Here is a 20,936-nt window from a genome sequence, read left to right as displayed (position 1 = left end):
AAAACATACCTTACACAGCTGGCTTTTCCAGCGGTGCGAGCAAGTAACGAAGCCCTCAGCCCTGAGCATTTGTTTTACTGAGTGCAGTATTGTATTTCTATTTTCCCTTCCCTGTATTAATTTCCTTCACAGAGCCTAGTTAAGGGGGGAAAAAATCCCTTTTCCGGTCCATGAGATCAATTTGAAACACACTGGAATTAAATGAAGACATTTAAGCCCCATTTCTTGGCTGAAATGCATCTGCCAACACCAGAAACTATTTTGATTACAGTCTATGTTAAATAATCAGATCTTCAAGCCATACAGCTCCAAACTCCTCCACTGGTAATGACCCTTTCAGAACCTTGCATAAAAGCATCTCCGCACTGAATTGCAGCAAACCACCAAGAACAGCTTTTCTATCTAGGAATATCAAATTGGGAAAGGGAAATACATTTGAAGGGCACTTCTCAAGGAAAAAGGAAAGAAGCCCATGAAAGAGAGCTCCTTGCAAGTGCCTGCAGCCAGCCTTGCCTGCCTGTGGGTATCAAAGGGTAGAAGCACTGCAAGGAGGGCTGCAGCAGTGCGCGATGAGCTTGCTGTGGGATGCTGTTTTTAGGCGATGCTGAAGCGCGCACACCACATTGTTCAAAGGCTGCTCATCCGGATGTTTTTGAGAGGACTTGGGAAGATGCTTTGGAATCTCAGCCTCCAGCCCACGGCACATATTCACAGCGCTTAATTAAAGAGCAGCAACACACAGGCTAAGCCAGCAGCTTAAAACTGACTCCAAAGCCTTGCCAACACAGAGCCTGATAGGGCTGCAGGGAGAGGAATGAGATGAGATCTGGGTTTGAGGCTTCCATGGGGCTCAGCCTAGAAGACCTTATCTGCTGTAGCCAACACGGTGGGGGAATTGTGCTTCCCATCCAAACAAACAGTGACTTTATCCTGGCTGATCCTCACACATTTTGCAGGCCTGAGGCTACAGTGGGTTGATGGTCAGCATCATCAGCACACAGAGCTGCAACAGCACCGAAAGCTTTCAGTGCTTCATCTCTAACTGAGGAGCCACTTCGTAAAACTGGGGTTTAGTCCAGGGTTGGATGATTTTGACCAGACAGCACTCTCGGTCGGCATCAATACAGCAAACTTGTTATCTCATCAATCTCTGTCATTGCCTAACACAGCTGAGCCTGCCGTAATGGGAGCACCATCCATTTGAAATCCCAAAGGTAGGCAGCCATTTGGGATCAATGCTCTCAGAATCTCTATTAACTATTGCAATGCCAGTCATGGTTTAGATCTACTTTGGGTTAATTCCTTTATGCCAGGATGAGTCGACAAAAGGTCTTCATTTTGAGAGACTCATTTAGAGATACACAAAGTGGCTGCACAGGGAGCCCAGTGTCTCCAGAACTAACGTGGTTCCAAGCAAACCCTTTTCCCTTTGGATCTCCCATCCCTTTTCACCACACTCCTTCCCTTTTAGCTTCTCCTCAGGAAGCAGCACACATTTTGCTATGTGAAGTGTCTTTGCCCATCCCAGGAGCACTATTTTTCCCCTCTTCTCTACCACAATCAGTGCTATTTCAAATGAGGGCACTGGAATTACACCAGTTCAAGAGCTCAATGTAAAATTCCACTCAAATGCATTGAAAGAGACATCTCTACCACATTCTAATATTGTTCTTTAACAGGTGCTGAAAACTATTACATCTAATGATTTACTAGTGACCGAAACCAGCCGATTAGACAGACAAGGACTGATTTTCAAAGGGGTTGCACAGAACAATTTAACCTAATGCAGGATAATAAACACGTCCCGAGCTGAATCACCGACTGATGTCGCTAACGGCCTGTCACAGATACCAGTTATTTACAGCAGAATAAGGCACCACATCAGATACAGTAAAACACATCCTCTCGAGGCTATAGAGACATGGAAAGGAATCTCTCTGGCTCCGTTTCAGGTCTGGGTGATTTCCATCATGCCGGAGAACACTCTTGGTGTGGTGTTGGACCTCTGCTCAGAAGTCACCCATCCATGTTGCTGCATGCGGGAGGCCCTCAAACCAAGCACGGTGCAGCTGCTGCTCAGTTTAAGAAAGCCACCAGCACAAAACACAGTGGGAATTGGAATTGTGCTGCGTGTGACACAGAGACAAACCTCTATCAGCATGAGAAGTTCCACAAAGAGCAGGCAAAATGTGGATTTCAAGGTTTCACCCAAAACCCGCACAACAATAATCCGTTGCTAATATGTCAAGAAGGACAAAAATAGCATGGACCTCACAGGCTGGATCATGTTTTAGAGATAAAAACATGTAGATATGTAGTAAATTGAGTAACCCGAACCAAAGGTACCTTTAAAATCAGTTTGTCTACATGTTGCCATTAAATACATCAGACCCAAGCAAGCGTTTGTGCTGCCCTAGAAGTGATGGCTTCATATTGCAGGCTTGTTCAAGCAGCTTATTGAAAGACACATTTTTATAAGATGCTGAAAAGCAGGAAAACAACCCTACAACTCAACTCATGCCCATCACTGTGAAATCACTTTCAAGTCATGTAACCGTGCGCAGCCCATGATCTATCTGGTTTAATCCAGAATTACAACCTCCTTATACTCCTAAACCCTTCAAGTGTTTCAGGATGAATATGAACTCTGCACTTGGGCATGCGGTTCACCTTTTGTTTGCTTTGACACCAGTTTGTCCATAGCGTTTAACACAGCTGATGATCCTGTTGGCTATGAGCAAAGCTGCAACCTGCACCTCCAGCAACCTCTGCAGATCCAGTTGTAAGACAAGAGCCCAGCAGCAGGTATCCACAAGTGACCTTAATGTTTTTCCAAGCATCTACAATAGTCTGCATGTGCAGTGCCTGTATCGCTCCATAGGTATGTGCCATATTGCTCATGAATGCAGAAACCAAGAAAGGTGTCAGAAGATACCTGTTATCACTTTACCTTTACAAAATAGGTCGGTTTAAGCAACTGGTGCTTATGAGACCAACCAAGTTTCGGATGAGGAGACCATGCTGGTGGTGACTTCTGGTACATTTTGGAACTGGAATGATGCTTCAGAGTACTAACACTGTGCCAGGATTTCAGAGAGGAACTGACTCCAAGACTCAGGCAACGCAGTGAATCCAGCTTGGTGATACCACTGGTAAGAGGCTCAATTCTTCAGTGCCAGCCTGTGGGAGAAGACTCAAACAAGCCTGGATTCAGTCTTTGAGGCTAAAAGGTTGGATGACAAAAGGAACTGCTAAGGAGTAATGGCATCTACATGCTTTTGGTTTACTATCATCTAAATCTGTTAATGTTAGAGCTACATAAACCCAAGTTTTACACAGAAAGCTGCCTCCCTGGCTGACTGTCCTGGCTAATCAGCATTCCTGTTTCTCATGGATGCAGTGCCCAAACTGGCAGTTTGCATCTGCCACGTCCCAGCAGATGGGGACAAGGAGCTGCTGCTACGCAAAGGACAGAGCCGGGCTCCCCCTCCATGTCCTCCGTGCCCCATATGCCATGGACGTGCACAGGTCTCCTTACGAAGGGATGCCACCATTCCCCCCCCGCCTGTATCCCCATCCCTGTCTGTAACTGAAAGCGCCGTTTCCCCCTTGTACCACTCTTCCCGGAGGTAAGGCTGCCGTTCCCGCACCCCGTACCCCTCTCCCCGTCCCCACCTGGGGCCAGGCACCATTTCCCCCCCGGCCCCCAAGCTCTACACGCACGGGGAAGGAAGGCTCCATCCTCCCCATCCCGCAGGCACCGCCGCGGCCCCAGCAGCCGGAACGCGGCGCAGAGCTCGCCGGGGCGGAGCGGGGCGGAGCAGAGCGGGGCCCGCGGCGATGCGGAAGGGGCGACACCGGCGGGTACCGGAGCTCCGCAGCCCCGCCGGGCATGGAAGCAGCCGGGCCCAGCCCCGGCCCCGGCCCCGCAGAGGCGGCCTCCCGCGTTAGGGAAGCGGCGAGCAGGGACCCGCTGTCCGCAGACCTGCGCTGCAGCCTCTTCACCGCCGCGCTGCAGAGCTACAAGCGCGATTCGGCGCTCAGGCCCTTCCCGGGTCGCTACGCGGATGGGGAGGACAAGGACTTCGAGGCGCTGGTGAGTGCCGGTGGCCGCGGGCGGGCTGCGCGTCCGAGCCGGGAGCGCGGTGGTGCCGCAAACCGCGTTGGGAAGCGGCTGCATGGAGCGGGGAGCGCAGGCCGGGCTGTTCTGCGGGGGGGAGAAGCAGGCGAGGCTGCCCGCAGGTGAGCATCAGGGGTACACGGAAAGCAGGATGAGTTCTTCATCCGGCAAGGAGCACAGGGCTTAAAGCGGACGTGGGGTTCCAGGCAATAAACCCAACACTGGGAAAGTTCCAGCCCTATGCCGGGGCTATGAAGTGTTAGAAGAGCTTCCCTACGTGGAGTCAACACTGACTTTGCAAGGGTTTGTATTTTACACGGCCTGAGCACTCCCTGCAGGTACTGCACTGTGACAGCTTGTTTCCTTCAGGAGTTTGATTATCCTTGGATGCACCTTACATACATTGTTTGTAAATACAAATATTTAATGGCGTTTAGAACAAGTGACAAACTTTCCCCCAAAGCAGGATACAAATGTTTGTATCTAAGAAGAGACTGGGGTTCAGTTTCCAGCCTAGTAGGGTGAAATATTGTTTTGTTTTCACTAGAGGTCTCTGTTTAATCATAATGAAAAGGAGCTTGTGCTAAATGCCTGTCTTCTTAGCTTGCAGATACCAAGGCTCTTCCAAGCCTGAAAGAGCTTCTGGAGTCTGTGCCAAACACAGAGAAAAGGACCTGGGATTTGTTCAGTTGGATTTTATCATCTAAGGTCTTCATGATACAAAGTACTAAGAAACAGGAGGTAAGTTCTGCACTCTGAGAGTCTTGGTGAGAGTTTGTCTTTTAAGGCAAGCGTGCACATCAGAGAGTATTTGCTCCTGCCTGAAGTCAGTGCTTAGTTCCTGTGAGAGCTTCAACATGAGTGCAGCTTTGTTCTGCATATAGAGAGGGCTCTTTGGTTTGGGGTTTAAATGAAGTCTTCAGGAACACTGGTTGGAAGAAGCAGTTATCACTGTCCGTAGTTGATGATGGCCAGCAACTGTAGTCGGTTACTCCCATTAACATAGCATGTACATGCGTGTTCTAGACCAAGATACTTCAACTTGGGTGTCACAGAGCTAGGTCCTGCCTCTCAGTAAGAAAGACAACTCTATACTTCTGCTTCCTGCCCCAGAAATGAGAGCCACTGAGGTACTTCTGTAACAGGGATCAACATAGTTGTAGAGATTAGTAGCAAGATGAAGACAACTTCTGTTTTCACTTCTTTCCCCTCTTCCAAGATCAGCTGATGAATATATCATCTTAGTAGCCAAAGTAGAATTGTGATACTGTATGGAAAGAATTAGGATTTAGCTTTGATAGCAAGAAACTGTCAGAATTTTTACTGTCTGCTTACTCCTCAGTTGTGGCAGTGTTGAATTCTAACACAGAAAGCATAATCAAAATACATAAAGCCATAGGAAAGAGTAAGGGACAGTAAGCAGAATGCCCAGGGAGTAATCTAACCCCATAAACCAACACTTGTACTCCTTCCTCTTTTGAAGTATGAGAAGATCCAAGAACTCACAGGGATGTCTGGGGCTGCGGTTCCCGCTCCCGACTACCTCTTTGAGATCGTGTATTGTGATCAAACCAATACCAAGTTTATTGAGACCAAGGGAGAGCGGGACCTCATCTACGCCTTCCATGGGAGCCGCCTGGAGAACTTCCATTCCATCCTGCACAACGGCCTGCACTGCCACTTGAACAGGGTGAGGCTCCTCGTGCTGGCACCATCTGCTCTTGGTCACTTGCTGCTATTGACGCTTAAAAATCGGCCCAGATTCCTTTTGGGGTATGAAATGTGCTGATGAAAGACTGGAAGTGGCACAAAACCGTTTTCTCCACAGCTGTCCTTTGGTTCTGTGGAAGGAACTGTAATGCCAGTGAGATGCTGGCCTACGTGACTGCCTGCAGCTGGAAGGTGCCTGTGCACAGAGAGGAGGGTGGTGGCCCAGGCAACATAAAGATTCTCTCTTTCTGCCTGGCTTCAAGTTTAAATCAACCAAGTTTTAGGTGCTGCTTGCGAGTGGAACCTTCTTTAAATGGCTTGGTTAAGGGAGACACCCCATAGGATTTGCACCTCTTCTGGTTTCAGTGGGAAGGTGGTTGGGACTCCTGGCTTTGTGTGTCATCTGTAAAGCAGCTTTGACACAGCAGCTGCTTAACCTTCCAGTCAACCTGGGCTATGCTTTTCTCCCATGTTCTTTATGAGTAATGGTTTATCAGGTACTGTGGACTTACTGGACTAATAGTTTTAGCTAGTGTGGCAAATCCTCTGATTCACAGTTATTAAAACAGTTCTATTTGAAAGGAATTCACAATTGAAAAGTACTTCCCTCTTTCCTAGTAACGCATGGATTGAAATGCAAGTAAAGCCTTGCCTTGTTTGTGGGGCTGGATTATCTGAGTGATGGCAGTCTCAATAAATCAATGCAATGCCTCTAACGGCGGTGCAGTCATGTTGATATAAAACACTTAGCTTGGCAAACTAAATCCGAATCCGGGAAAGCATGAATCCGTCCACACCAAGGGCTGTGCCAAGCAGCTAGGTTGAGGGATGGGAGAGGGCAGCTGCCCCACCCCAAGGAAACTGTGCCAGGACAACAGCAGTGCATGGACCAGGCCCAGCACAGGGCAGAAAAGCCTTTCTCAAATACCTTCAGAAACAGACCTGCCAGTCTGAAAGCCAAGAACACTCCTATGTTGCTCTGCAGGGTTTTATGATGCTGTTTCTGCTCCATTTCAGACATCCCTGTTTGGTGAAGGCACCTATCTCACCAGTGACCTGAGCCTGGCTCTGCTTTATAGCCCTCACGGCCTTGGTTGGCAGCGAAGTGCACTGGGCTCTGTCCTTAGCTGTGTGGCTGTTTGCGAGATCATTGACCACCCAGATGTAAAGTGTCAGGTGAAGAAGAAAGGTGAGTCTATTGCAGAAATAACCGGGTGTAGTTCATCTCATACTGGGCCCATCTATTTCAGCTTTGCCCATACAGGCTGCTGTATAAACTGTGCAGTACACGGAGCATGGACACCCTTCAGCAGCATCACAGAATGATTTGGGTTGGAAGGGACTTTAAAGATCGTTTGGATCCAACCTTGCTGCCACGGGCAGGGACACCTTTCACTAGACCAGATTGCTCCAAGCCCCATCCAACCTGGCCTGTCCAATCTTCCAACGGACCCCTCAACAAACATGCAACAGGCTCAGTATCTGTGGAGCTTCTCTTAAAACAGTGTATTTAAAGGGTAGGAAGTATTTTGGTGGCATCATTTGTTTTTCCTAGTTTCAGTAGAATGGCACTATAATGGTCCATAATGCCTAACTGCTGGTGGAACAGAAGCATCACAAATGTATCAGTAACGAGCTTTATTTGATATCTAGGAAGCCTCTGCTCAGATTGTCCTTCTTTGACCATTTTCTGCTTGCAGGGCTCAATCACTCCTTCCATGTTGTTTTTCTTCCCCTGTTAATATTAGCAGCTCCTCAAGCACCCTGTGGGTGGGAGTCCTGCCCCCTCACCACCCTGGTCTGCCCATAATGCCATCCATACCAAGGATGACAAGGAGTGGTATAGCCTCAAACAAACTTCTCAGTCTATTCTTGGATGCTGAGGGATTCAGGGGAATTCCAAGAGTGGGTCTTTGGTTATCTCATTCCCGTTCTTGTGGGGGTGAGGGGGAGTTGGTTGTGTATCTGTTTTTGCTTTTCTGTTTCCCCCAAAGACCTCTTCTTTTCCCATTCAGATTCAGAAGAAATAGACAGAAAAAGAGCAAGAGTGAGAAACAGCGAAGGGGGTGATGTACCACAGAAGTACTTCGTTGTCACAAACAATGAGCTTTTACGAGTTAAATACTTGCTGGTCTATTCGCAGAAGCAGCACAGGAGGTAAGTGTTCGGCTGGCTGGAGCGATGAGCATGCTGTAACAGCCAGATAAACACATCTCAGTTTTGAAACACAACAGGAAACAAGCAAGGAAGATACACTGCACTGCCAGGATTTGTTTACAGCCTGTTCCCTGTGGAAATAGGGCTTACAGCATCACATTGCCTCTGTCTCACTCTTTGATGCTCTCAGGCTCAGTTAAATGTGCTTTTTCACCAGTGCTGTAAGCACTTGGTGTTTGTGAGAGCTCTGATACTGCTTGTGGCAGGATACCAAGAGTGAAACTCCGATGAGTGCAGCTCAGACGAGGGCAGATTTAACTCTGCCCTTATCTATGCTCAGTGGCAGCATTCACCCAGCTAATCAACACGTGTGCACAGGCCAGGCAGTGACAGCTCCAAACCACAGAGAAGGGTGTCAACATGAGGAGAAAGACCAGGATTATGCATGGAGACATGGGGAAAAGGGATGAGGAATCAGGTTTTGTCAGTTCCAGGGGCTGTGGAACAGCTTTCTGGTTTTATTGCACTAGCATCACCGTTTAACATAGCAGAAGACCCTCTTTGCCAGGGTGTTTGTGCATCTCTGACAGGATTCATACCCTTTTCCCTTTCCAGGCCTTCTAGTCAATCTTCCTGGTTTCACACCCACCGTTTTGCCGTAATGATGCTGCTGTACCTGCTGCTGCTCATAGTGATAGGGGCCAGCAACTCGCCAACCTTCGTCTACTACTGGCACAGAATGTTTCACTCGGAGAGATGAATTGCCCGAGGTGATAAACTGTTCTTTTCCCCATGTGCCTTAATAATAGCCAGTCTGCAATGCACTGCCTCTGTTCCAGAGCTCTGGAAATACAGGTGCCTGGAGCTTCCCAGTTCTGCAACCAGTATATTCTCCTCATGGCACCTATCCACTTATTAGTGTTCCTGTGATTCATGAGGATGCCCAGGCTGGCTGAAAAGGATCACAGTGGTGCAGCTTAGCATGAACCAGTTATGAAGGGTCCATGGAAAGAAAGTGATTTAAAACTAATGAAAGCTAAGCATGGAAACACTCAGGTGGAACTGGTTTCTGTCAAACTGAGGGGTGTTTGCACATGTGTGGAAGGAGGATTTTCCTGTGTCAGGCAAAGCAACCTGTAGGGTCTGACCAGTTTGTTTTCAGAAGCTGCATGTAGTGATGTTTAGAGTGTATCAGTGCAGATGGAATCACTGTTAAACTTAACTAAACTTTGCCTTTGGCCAGGGTTTTTTATGTCAGAGCAAAAGTGATTGTAACAAAGCAGAAGAAATAAAACAACCACCAAAGTGGAAGAAGTGCAGTGGTTTCTAGTGTGGCTTTTCCCTCCTCCCCGTAAAACATTGTTGTGGTTTAACACCAGCCAGCAGCTAAGCACGATCCAAAACTTAGCCCCATACAAGCTACTGGGAAGAAAATAAACTCTATCCCAGCCAAAACCAGCACAAGTCTTTGTGCTCTCTGCCATAATACATTTTGCTTGGTTACTGTGCAGATAAGACAAACTCAGGCTCTACCGCATCAGTACTGAATGAGGATTATTCCCATCAAACTGCCTTCCACTTGTGTTTTCTGCCCCAAGAAGAGGGAGGGTGAAGAGTTCCACTTATGCTGCCACCTGAGAAGCTTCTTGGGCTTGGGGCTGCCTGGGTTTTGGGATCTGGTTCAACATTTTTGCCTGTATTGAATCATTTTCAGTCTCCCCATATGAACAAAAGGACCAGTAATGTGCCAACTACTTCCTAAAACACTTGTCAGAAACGGGGTAAAATGGCAGCAGAAGCGGTAGGATTGTATTTATGCCTGGGAACATTTGTAGCACAGTTAGCTTCATGCAGAAAAGCAGCCTACAACTACCTGAAACTGAAAAAGGAGCAAGGGAGTGTGCTCCATTAGGGACTGGGCATGGGATAAACCTGATGAAGGAACTAAAGATTCCAGGTAAAGAAAAACTAGATGTGTGCCACAGTCCAAGCTAATGGTCCTGCTTTTAGTAGCGGACTTGATATCACAGGATTTCATTGCCCAGTGAATCTCATCACATATTTGCAGCACATGAGTCCATGATTACCATCTCACCCATTAAATACTGCAAAGAAAATCTTTCTCTGATCCTCTGGTACCCAACTGCCAGAAATAATGACCTGGAAATCAGGCTTTCTAACTCAAGTTCATCTACAGCAACCCCTCTTCTAGGGGTGGATGTAGCTGGAAGCGTTCATTCCAGTTCATTTTGCTGCCAGAACAAGTGTATTTAGTCACCATACAGCTTGCAAAACAAGAACATTATAATCCCATTGCCTTTTAGAGTCGGTTAGTATCGCTCACTGTTAAAGCACATCCCACTGCCACAGCTCAAGAAATGTACATGCTAATTATAGTGCTCATTTGCAATTAAAATCATATACATAAACTATTGCACAACAGATTCAACTGCTTTGCCCCTTGATATTTGAATGCAGGAGCTTGAGACATGTATGGGGTTATTGGGAATATTTGCCCATTTTTGGTCCACCTCAGCATGTTATATATAATTTATACTATATATGTCTCATTTAGGGTAGGTAATGTGCTAGCTAGAAAACCTGGATGCTATCTAAAGGGTATTGTGTTGTTAAAAGCTTCGTATGTCTGCAAAGAAACATCTTTTGGAACAGATGGGCTATTGGGGGCTGTTTGGAAAGGGAGGACGTGATGCAGCAGTTGTGGGACGGCTGTTTGCACTGCAGGGAAAGGCACAGACCTGGGAATCTGTGAGTCAAGCAAAAGGAACAGATGGGGAGGAAGGCAGCCGGGTTTGGAGGCTCTTTTCCTTGGGTTTCTTTGCATAGGAAAGTTTCTCAAGAGTAAGCAAGAGGAATGAATGCATGGCAGCCCTTCAGCACTATCTCCTAATGTCTGCCTGGCTTTAAGCCATTGCACTGAGCCTTCTTCCCAAGTGGAGGCAGCTAATTCCCAGGCTGATCTTCTGCACCCGCTGCTCCAGGCTGTATCCCCAGGAGAGAAAGGTATTGCCGGGGCTCTCCTGGCAGGCACATGAAGCGAAGCACTGCAATTAAATCAGCAGGTATCAAAGGGAAAAAGCAGCTTTTTCCTGCTTGGAGCAGTTTGAATAGACCCAGAAGAAAGAGGTGGCTGCAGGTAGGGGCTGAGTCCTGATGGACATGTCTTGAGTGCCTCTCAGAGGGCTCGGAGCCCCATCCCTTACACTCCCAGGCCTGCAGGGATGCTGGGCACAGCCTCTCCCATCCTTCACCTCCGTGTCTGCGGAGCTGGGTAGCGCTGTCCTCAAAGGCAATGGGAAAACGAATACGTTTGAGGTGCTCAGATTCTACCATAGCAGGCCGGCAAAAGACCTAATACCCTGCTCCCAGGCTTGTTTCCTGTGCTCCCTGCTGGTTCCAGCATGTGCTTCCCAACGTGGCGAGACGCAGTCAGCCGAACTAATGCGAGCATTGTGCTGAGTAACCAACAATATTATGAATTAACCCAAGGTTCCCGTTAACCTTTTAAGCCACTTGTGTGGCTCTCTGAGCACGCACAGCGCTATCAAAATGCTAATGGGGAATTAATCAGATCTTCCTCCCAAACAAAGGACCGCTGTGGCTGAAGTGGGCAGCCCAGGGTGAGGTCGAGAAGTTGTAAACTATAGAGCTACCTGTGCTTATTAATATGTTCATGATGGTACTGCGGTGAGCGTTCAGGAACCGTTACCAAGTCAGACAAATGTGGTCCTGCTGGAACTGCAGGAAGTGTGATGACGGGTGTTTCCTGGGGAGGAATGGGCAGAATTGGGGTAAGTGAAAGAATTTGCCTCCCATAAGGGGAAATAAATAATATATATAAAAATATAAGTAATTGTGTGTGTATATCTCTATATATGCATGTGTGTATATATATATATATATGGAGAGATCATAGAATGGTTTGGGTTGAAGGGACCTTAAAGCTCATCCAGTCCCAACCCCTGCCATGGGCAGGGACACCTTCCACTAGAGCAGCTTGCTCCAAGCCCCTGTGTCCAACCTGGCCTTGAGCACAGCCAGGGATGGGGCAGCCACAGCTTCTCTGGGCACCCTGTGCCAGCGCCTCAGCACCCTCACAGGGAAGAGCTTCTGCCTAAGAGCTCATCTCAGTCTCCCCTCAGGAGGCAGCTGAGGAGGGGAGGTGCTGTTGGCACCAAGGGCTTGAGGCAGAGATGGATGCACTGCAGAATCAGGACCAGCCCCAGGGCAGGGGGGAGCGAGGCTCCAGGTTTCACTCTCCTCAAGTGATGCAAAAACCTTTTTCTCTCTTCAGTACGAGCAGATTTAAGAGATGCACAATCAGAAACACAGGGACATTCAAGCCAGGCCTGGGCTTTGGACCAGTGCTGACAGGACCGAGACCCAGGTCAGATCCCAGTGACCCGGGAAACATCAGCCCTGGCTTCCCTGGGGAGATGCTGCTCCCCTTTTATTGCAAATATCGAGCTCCTGTCTTGGCAGCGCTCTCTTCTGGTGGCATTTGCCTTCTCACCTGAAGGCTGTCACTGTGGGCACCCTGGGCTTCCCAGAATGTCAGCCTTGAGCACCAGCAACAGGAGGGAAGGTATCGAGAGGTGGGCAGAAGGAGCAGCACTGAAGTGCCTGCAAGCATCCCAAGGGATGCGCTGTGCTTCCCCAAGGACCGAGGGCTGTATCCTTGCCAGCACCCTGATTTTCCTGCTCTTCATCCTAAAGCCAAACCTGCTTCTGCCCTCTCACTGTACCCATGGGGTGTAAAGCTTTCCCACAAGGAAAAAGAATGCTTCTTGCTCCTCAGAGAAGGTCTCTGAGCAATCCTGCGTCTGGGCAAGAGGAGACAAGCGGCCTCAAGTGTGTGAGCAATGCTGGACCTGTTCCCTCCCACTCAACACAAAGCAGATGAAGAATGTTTTCAGGAGATTAAAGACGCTTTCCTGCTTATTCGAGGCTTGCCAGAAAACAAACACACCTTCAAGGCCTGCCTCCCATTAGCAACCACCACTAATACAAACAGAGAGACCAAGTGAGTGTCTGATGGATAGATTAGCTTCCCCTACCACAGGCCATTCCCATCACCTTACAGGAAACTCCTTCTTGCACCGGTCGAGCCAAGCTGGCATCAAGAGCCCCGTTGGTGTTGAGTAATTAACCTTGAGTGGAAGGAGCCCAGGAAAGCCAAACGGCGATGACACATCTCCTCGGAGCTTGGATGCTTCCTAAAGGGCTCACACTGATCCCCACCAGCCAGCCTCGGCTCCTGCCACCCTAACTGAGTTTTGCTCTCAATTCGGGCAGCATGTTTAGCATAAATCATGGTTTGCATGGGGAAAACCGAGTGCTTGACACCAGTGTAGAGCTCAGCATCACCCTGAGCGCTGTGGCTTTCCATATCCTCCTTGCCTCAGCCAACCTGCAAGGACTGCTTGCCACCCCTCCAATTGTAATCGGCTGGGGCACTGGGAGAGCAGTGCAGACCCTTTCTGACCGATGGGGATCCATCCCCTCTGGGAGGCAGGGTTGAGAAAGCCCCCCTGGGTGTCCAAAGGGGATTTGCTTCCTTGGGGAGACATCTCCCAGCCTCCCCACATGTGCAACCACAGAGAGTCAAGACTTGTTATTCTAAACCAAAGCTCTTTCATCCTGATAAAGCCCAGATGCTCATTCATAGCTGCATTAGTCACAAAAACACCCAGAAATCCATCTCCTATAAGTGCCGGGCTCCTGAGCTGCCCAAAGCTTTCACAAACCCAAAGAAAATCAACAATCCCACGTGTCTCAAAAGTAAATTACTCTTCAAAACCACCCTCCCCCCATTTAATAACAACCAGCTGAGAATGAACAAAGAAATAATCCATTATCCCTAATTGTATGGAAGGCAGCAACACAGCTGAACAAACCCATCTCTTCAACCCACACCCAGAGAAGAGGCCCCAACCTTCACAAGCAACTTCTGGCACAGGAATGAGAAACAAAACGTCCATTTACTCACCACAGCCCCGCTGATCCCTGCAGCAACCTCTCTTGACCTCGTGGTGCAGGCAAAGACCATCAGCACCCACCATGGGTAGGGTGGTCCTTCCATGCCATCACCTGCCTCGTTCACACATCCCAGGCATCACCTGCAGGGGCTGGAGCTGGGAGAAGCTCTTAGGGCACAGCAAGAATGGGAAGAGCACACACATGGTGGATGAGCTGCCAGCTCATGCCCTGGGCAGTGTTGAGTCTGGTTCTTGCTCTCTGGTTACCCCATATCATCTGCTCAACCCTGTGTCCCAGAGAGCTGCTGTGTAAGGATGTGTTTGCACAACCCCCTGCATGCCAGAGCAAGGCAGTAGGGGCTGTGTTCCCCTCTGGCTGCCTCCAAAAGGGAGAAGAAACTCCATCCCATCCCATCTGATCCCACCATGGTTCTTTATACCCCTCTCAGTTGAGTCCCTCCATCCCCACAGCACCTCCTCCCTTCCCACCATGTCCAGGAGGACCAATGCTCAGCACTAATGACTTCCCAAAGACTTAGATCCTTCCCAGGGCTTGGCACACAGCCACGGGAGAGCCAGGCAGGCTCTGAGCCAGGAGATCCGAGCTTTCCAGAGAGCTTTCCCTAGGGGTGGAGAAAATGGAGTAAAAGCCTGAGATTGCACCTCTGCAGCCCCTCAGGGTGACCCCTCTTAGTGCTGTGCTCCTCCCAGGGGTTGATGCTTGAAGTGCAGCAGATGCTTGATCCCAGAATCAGGGCCAGAGCATGCATAGGGTGCAAAAAGAAGATGGTTTCCTGGTTGGCACAGGGCTGCCAGAATATGGAAGGATGTCCATAAATACCCCCAAATATTTGTCACCCTTAGTACAGGTAGGAGGCACATTCCCAGCTTCTGGCCGCAGGCCCTCACCCACCAAACCTGGGTGGCAAATTGCCATATGAGTCTTCAGAATGATCCTATGGGACAAAGTAGCCCCCAGAACTGTGCATCCCATCTCCTTGTGGGTATGTCTCTTCAGCAGGCCGTGTTGACAGTTGTCCCGTTGGAGCATCCTGATGCCACCCCGCTGTTTACTGCACCATCCTTGGTGTTCTTCTCTGAGACTGAGACAGGTTTGTGTCTCTCTTGCCTGGTAATGGCTGTTTCAATGCCCCTGAGACACATCTGCACATCCTCCCGAAAGGACGGGGTGTACAGCCCATAGATGACAGGGTCGGTGCAGGTGTGCAGCAAGCCAAAGAGGAAGAAGCTGTGGTTGACATACTCCGGCATCTTCTGGATCATGGCTGGCTGGAACCAGTACCACAAGCCCAGGAGGTAATATGGGGTCCAGCAGATGATGAAGGTGGCAACAATCACTATGGTCATCTTGAGAGTCTTCATGCGTGCCTTGGAGATGTGGTCACTTTGATGTCTTATCAAACCTGCCGGGGAGAGCCAAAAGGATAGCGGGAGATGGGAGAAAACCAGGAGAACATAGCCATCCATGGCTGTGCTTCTGCCAGAGAGGGGACATTGGCTCCTGCTCTGGTCTGTGGCCCACAGGAGGCAGAAGACAGCAAGGAGAGGGGGTCAAGAAATTCATGTAAAACCCTTTAGTTGGGGTTCAAAGGGTGGTGGGACAGACCCCACAATGCTCCAGGCTTGGGGTCATGGTGGACACTAAGGGGCTGGGACCTGCTTACCTTTATTGACCTTTAGCTGCTTGCTGACCTCCCAAATGATCCGGGTGTAGCAAACGATCATGACGCTCAGGGGGGTGATGTAGAGCGTGGTGAAGGTGAACATGTTGTACACGGTTTCCTCCCAGTGCGTTCGGAAGCTCCCGTGTGTGACACACTGGGTGAAGTTCCCTCCTGGGGCCGTCTGCAGGTGGAAGAGGAAAAGCTGAAATGGAGAAACAAATATTAACTCAGAGAGCCTTTGAAGCAGGGCACCACATCCTGCAGGTGCTCCTGGATGTGCATGGACAGCACCTCCCTGCTGCTGTTGGGCTGGGAAGGGTGCTCGGGGCACCTAACTCATGGCTATGGCTAGGATGGGTGGGATCTGGTGGCTCTGAAACCCCATTTTCTGGCCATAGCAAACGTTATTTCGGTGAGGATCTGCTCAGGTTTGTCTTGGTTTGCTCCGACATGCAATACCCTGATTTGCAATGGGTGCTCTAAGGAACCCAACGCAGTAAATTCACTCCAGAAAGCCAGTCTGGTGGTGGTGGAACCAATGGATTGGAGCAGACTTGCTGGGGCGGTCAGGGTGGGGAAGCCCTCCTCCAAACCCACCCAGCTTGGGCAAACCACATGGGGAGAGGACGGAGCCCTACCTGGGGTGAAGCCAGGAGCACGCTGCCAGCCCAGGCAGCGCGCAGCAGCAGCCCATTGCGGCGGCGGGCGCGGGAGAAGGGATGGAGGACGGCCGCGTGCCGGTCCAGGCTGATGACCACCAGCACCAGCGCGGCCGCGTACATGGCAAAGAGCTTGAGGAAGTTGAGGAGCTTGCAGGAGAGGTCCCCTCCGTACCACTGCACCGTCACGTTCCACACCGCGTCCAGGGGCATCACCGTCACCGTCACCAGCAGGTCGGCCAGCGCCAGGCTGAGGAGCAGCGGCCGCACGTGGGATTTCCTCCTCTTCCTCAGCAGGCTGCCCAGCACCGCCGCGTTGCTGCCCGCCGCCAGCAGGAAGAAGATGACCGTGATGATCACCCGCACCCTCGCCGCCTGCGTGAACCGGGGCTCGACCCAGCGCTCGGGGCAGATGGAGGAGGAGGCGTTGGCATCCTCCTCTGTGATGGGGACATGGGGAGATGTGGGAAGCCGCTCGTCACTCATCCCCTGCCGGAACACAAGCAGCAACGTGATCCCCCTCTTAGGGGCTGCAGCTTCAATATAAGGGGAGATGCTGGGATCGGCACGGGAGGCACCAGCAGTGATGCCCCAGTCCTGGCCCATTCCCTCTGTGTTGCCTGTTTTGCCAAGCCACCACATCTCCCAGTCGTGGTGACACTGCCTGGCTGCCCTCCTTGGCTAACCCCTGCCGTAGCTATAGAGATTGCTCACACAGAAGTGTATTTTTAGCTCTTTGCGAGGCGGGTGAGCAGCTGGGAAGCAGGACCGGTGGCCAGAACTAAGGGATGAGCTGCTGCCCACCAGCACCCAGCCAGGAATGGGTCACACTAGAGCTGGCTGAGCCTGTGCTGGAGCAGCTGGTTCAAGGACTTGCTCTTCCAAAGGGGCTTTGCAAACAGGGATCAACTTTTTAGAGGCCCCACGACACTTTCCATTAGTACGTTAAACCTGAATGGTCCACCTCTATCTCCAGCATCACATCGGGGCCATGGGTGGGAGCAACTGGGGGTGGTCAGGAGGTGAGAAGGTCCCCACACTGTCTGGGGACTGACTGCCTCTCAGGAAAGGATTATGGTGGCATTTAAAAGCCTGGACCTTACCACAGCCCGAGCATCACCAGCTCAACGCCTCTTGAGGTCCCTTTGCCTTCAGGAAGTGAAGCAGAAAGGGGAGGTGAAGGCAAAAAAGCATCCACATGGGGGGTGTCTGGGGGTGACGAGCAGTGTGGTGGTCCCCCATGGCTTGATTTTGGTGCCCTTTTTGCCCAAGCACAACAACAGCGTGAAGACAACTTATGTTTCAAGGGCAAATACTTCCAGCTCTCAGGGACACGAGCTGTTAACAGTCCCAGCCGCAGGCAAGGTATGGCTCTTATGGTTTTAAGCACTTCCCGCATTCCCTACCTTTGAGCAAATAACAAGAGCAGCAGAGATCAGATCTGTCTCCCCACCTCTGCAGGATGGAGATGCCAATACTTTGCAGCAAGCTGCCCTCCTCCAGCCCCACAACCAGCACCCCAAGCCCCTTTGTTGCCCTCACCCCCCTCCCTCCCCACACACCGACCCAACAAGCAAGCAGCAAAAAGAAGCAGTTTAAAAGTGCCAAGCTGCTTGCAGGCTCTGTGCAAGAAACAAGGGGAAAGCCGTGTCCAGGTCTGCATTAGTCCCAGCTGATGGGAACGTACCTGGCATACACATGCCCCGACGCTGAGAGAAGATGCTCCTTGTCCTTCCCCACGGGTCTCCCTCCACTGCGGTGCCGAGTCAGGATGCTCCAGCGCGTCTTTGCATCACAGCCCTGCAACAAACCCCTTAAAGCAGCAAAATCTCCCCTTGCGAGCCAGGAGCAACGCTGATTTTAGCACAGGCGAACGCAGGCATCTGGAGATGGCAACACCGATGCAAACATCCCCTGGGCTGGCAAACCAGGAGGTGGGCACCCATGGGCAGCCCGGGGCAGGCAGATGGTGGTGTTTCACCCCTGCCCTTGCAGGCTTAAGGAGCTGCTGGTTGCAGGCTTAATGAGCAGGCAGCAGTGTGATGACAAAGCTGCTGTATCGCAAGGAATGGCCAGAACTCAAAGATGCATTGGCCAAACGTGGCCCCGTGAGGGATGAGTGCCAACACTCCCTGCATCAGTTTTCTATAAATACAGGGAAATGAGTTAATTATCCCTGGAGTTAGTGATGAATACCCCGTTGCTCAGACAACCAGGAGACTCATAGCACACACAGGCACACACGTGGCACAGCGATGCTCCTGGACCACACAGATCCATAGGAGCATCACTGATGAGCACAGGAATGTGCTTGAACTGGAAACGCTGTAAGGAGGGAATTAATAAGAAGCAGCTTGGGTCATTTTTCCATTTTAATGAATATACATCTCTTTTCTGTGCTCTTTCTGATCCCACCTTGTTCTTTCTTTATTTCTTTCAGCATAATGCAGTGAGAGCTCAATGTGAAACCCCAGGAGGGACAAATTGCTCACAGGAGCTAAATAAATATGATGTGCAATGCAAGGGCAGAGAGGGAAATTGAGGACATCCTGCTCCTCTGGCCAGCAAGAGTGAATGAGCTATGGGGATGACAGAGGACCAGCCCCAAGCCCTGCTGTGGCCAGCACCAGCGAACACTCTCCCATGAGCAGCACAGGGACTATAATTACACGCAAATAGACCTTCACATCTCCTGGTCTATTACATTAAGAAGTACACAGTGTGCATGGGGACTGCAGGTCTCAGGTCGGAGGTGGTGGCTCTATGCTGTTCACTGAAAAGAGGAGGTTCCCTTTCTGGGCTAGGTTTTCCATTATTAAATCTATTCCCATTTATCCCTGGGAGGAGATGCCTGAGGTCTCACTGGGGTTGCACCATCTCTGCGGCTGCTCTGCTAGCAGGAGTGCTGCTGGACACAAGCAGAAAGGAGAACTTTCCCCCTTTGTGGGTTTAAGAGTCAAATTGTAGGGCAGAGAGACCAGCTCTTGAGACCCAGGAGGGGCACCACCATCCATCAGAGTCCCCTGACCCCCCCATCACTTCCACACTGAACCAAAAGGGATCAAGCTGGAAACTCAGAGGGCAATCCATGTATTCAATGTGCAGGGCCCAGTGAGCACCAGCCACCCCTGCCACGTGCAAGGGGACCGTCCCCATCACCTCCTTACCTGGTAGGGGCATCACCCCTCAGCATCGCAGGAAAGCCTGGTCCCTGGAGGGGAGAAAAGGCACAAAACCCATAAAGAAGCTGCATGGAAGCCTGTTTGTTCCAGCAGCCACCTCCTCCTGGCGTCAGGCCCCAGCTTAAAGATGAGATTAAATCGGCCCCACATGCTCATCCTTATTTTCCCTTTCATTTAGCTCTTTGCACCTGCACGAAGGCAATTGAATAGTGAGTCAGGAATGTATTCCCTGTTTGTCCTCCTTCCTGGCTGGCTGCCTTTTTGTCTAGAAATGTCCTCTCCATCCCTGACTGTATGATGTAAGAGAGGGACAGGATTTTTCTGGGGGCCTGTAAGCCTCGCTCATGCCACAGCAAAGCCTTTGGTCCCTGTTCAGAGAGGATGTTTTTAACATGCCATCACGCAGAAATGTCCTGGGCATGCGTTAGCAATAAGTCTTACTGGAGGGTGGGGTTCCTCATGAAAATGACTCTTTTCCTCCGGTGTTTGCACAGTAACCCCCTTGTGTTTTCCCTTGTTTCTTTTTTCCCCTCCTCTCCTCAAAGGTCAGCTTGGATGCTGTCTGCTCAGCAGCCTTCAGCTGAAGCTCTGAACACTGGTTTAATAATCAGAGGCTTTTGGTCCCCGGGATGAGGAAACAGCGCTGGCAGGCAGGGCTTGTTTCCATACACCCCAGCTTGGCTCTTCCCAAAATCCCCTCCTTTTGGGATGCTGCCCCAGTACATCCCTGGAGCTGCAGCCCAGCGCTGGGTTACAGGGAGCCAGAGCATCTCCCGGCATCCCCAACTAGGATTTTTCTCCCCAAATCCATACGGATCATGCCGGGATGCTGGAGAAAACAGAAACTAGGAAGCCTCAACAGGTACTACAGCCCCTGTAGCAATTCTTGCATAAGCAGACCATAAAGAGAAAGGCAAGTGCTGTGTTTTTCCATCGGATATCCTGTAGAAACTGGGATCTCATGCAGGGAAGTGGCACGGGATGTAATTTCCATTAGCCGAGTGCAAACACGTGGCAGGGAACCTGCTGCTGTTTGTGCTCCTAAATCACCACCAGGGTCTTGGCTTCACAAAAGAGAGAACAACTTGTATTTCACTTCTGAGAGGAACTCCTGCTGCTGAGTGTTATGGGGGGGGGGGAAATGACTGCTCTTGTTCCAGCAGAACCATCCTATAGCAGCACCCATCACCTGCACCCTCACCCCCAGCACCCTCGGGTGTTTGTGCTGGGCTGGCTGCCCAGCAGTTCCCCTTTGCTCAGAAAAACCTCATGATTTCAGAGCTTTTAATGCCAATTTTTATTCTCTTATTCCCCCTCCAATTCTTCTCCTCTTCCAAACCTTGAATTGTCCCAGGAGCAGCTCGTCCAAGGAAATTCTTGTCTCATACTGGACCCGAAACAGAAAGTCTAGTCAGGGACATCTG

At 50.4% G+C, this 20,936-nt stretch overlaps 2 protein-coding genes across 4 annotated transcripts in view; one reads left to right on the top strand and one right to left on the bottom strand.

Annotated features, from left to right (window-relative positions):
* Positions 1–19,400, bottom strand: part of LOC134176017 (gonadotropin-releasing hormone II receptor-like) — a 38,172-nt gene extending 18,772 nt beyond the window's left edge. Inside the window, exons 1-4 of one of the 3 annotated variants that reach the window (XR_009969226.1) lie at positions 18,018–19,400; positions 16,310–16,819; positions 15,672–15,873; positions 13,998–15,410 (exon numbers count right to left, since the gene is read on the bottom strand). Coding sequence is in view for 2 of the 3 variants with exons in the window: in XM_062642583.1 (XP_062498567.1) it covers positions 15,001–15,410; positions 15,672–15,873; positions 16,310–16,816 (1,119 nt within the window). In the remaining variant the exon portion in view is untranslated. Of the gene's footprint in view, positions 1–12,547; positions 15,411–15,671; positions 15,874–16,309; positions 16,820–18,017 lie in introns of those variants that run through there. The other 2 variants (XM_062642583.1, XM_062642584.1) reach the window with 2 other exon arrangements.
* Positions 3,893–9,301, top strand: PARP16 (poly(ADP-ribose) polymerase family member 16). Its single transcript, XM_062642625.1, has 6 exons — positions 3,893–4,096; positions 4,724–4,861; positions 5,604–5,810; positions 6,848–7,019; positions 7,846–7,987; positions 8,603–9,301. Exons 1-6 carry the CDS (start codon positions 3,893–3,895, stop codon positions 8,745–8,747), a joined length of 1,008 nt encoding a protein of 335 aa, XP_062498609.1. The 3' UTR covers positions 8,748–9,301.
* Positions 19,401–20,936: the final 1,536 nt, after the last annotated feature.

This window comes from Pezoporus occidentalis, unplaced genomic scaffold, assembly GCF_034315485.1.
Source record: "Pezoporus occidentalis ecotype Australia unplaced genomic scaffold, CSIRO_AGI_Poc_V1 ctg72, whole genome shotgun sequence".
Lineage (NCBI taxonomy): Eukaryota > Metazoa > Chordata > Aves > Psittaciformes > Psittacidae > Pezoporus > Pezoporus occidentalis.
This window is presented reverse-complemented; position numbering and strand designations above follow the sequence as displayed.

Bases quoted from the DNA above. Each gene is read 5' to 3' on its own strand.
- PARP16 (XM_062642625.1), top strand. From the start codon at position 3,893: ATGGAAGCAGCCGGGCCCAGCCCCGGCCCCGGCCCCGCAGAGGCGGCC. The intron at 5,811-6,847 runs GTGAGGCTCCTC...GCTCCATTTCAG, and splicing joins TGCACTGCCACTTGAACAGG to ACATCCCTGTTTGGTGAAGG. The intron at 7,020-7,845 runs GTGAGTCTATTG...TTTCCCATTCAG, and splicing joins GTGTCAGGTGAAGAAGAAAG to ATTCAGAAGAAATAGACAGA.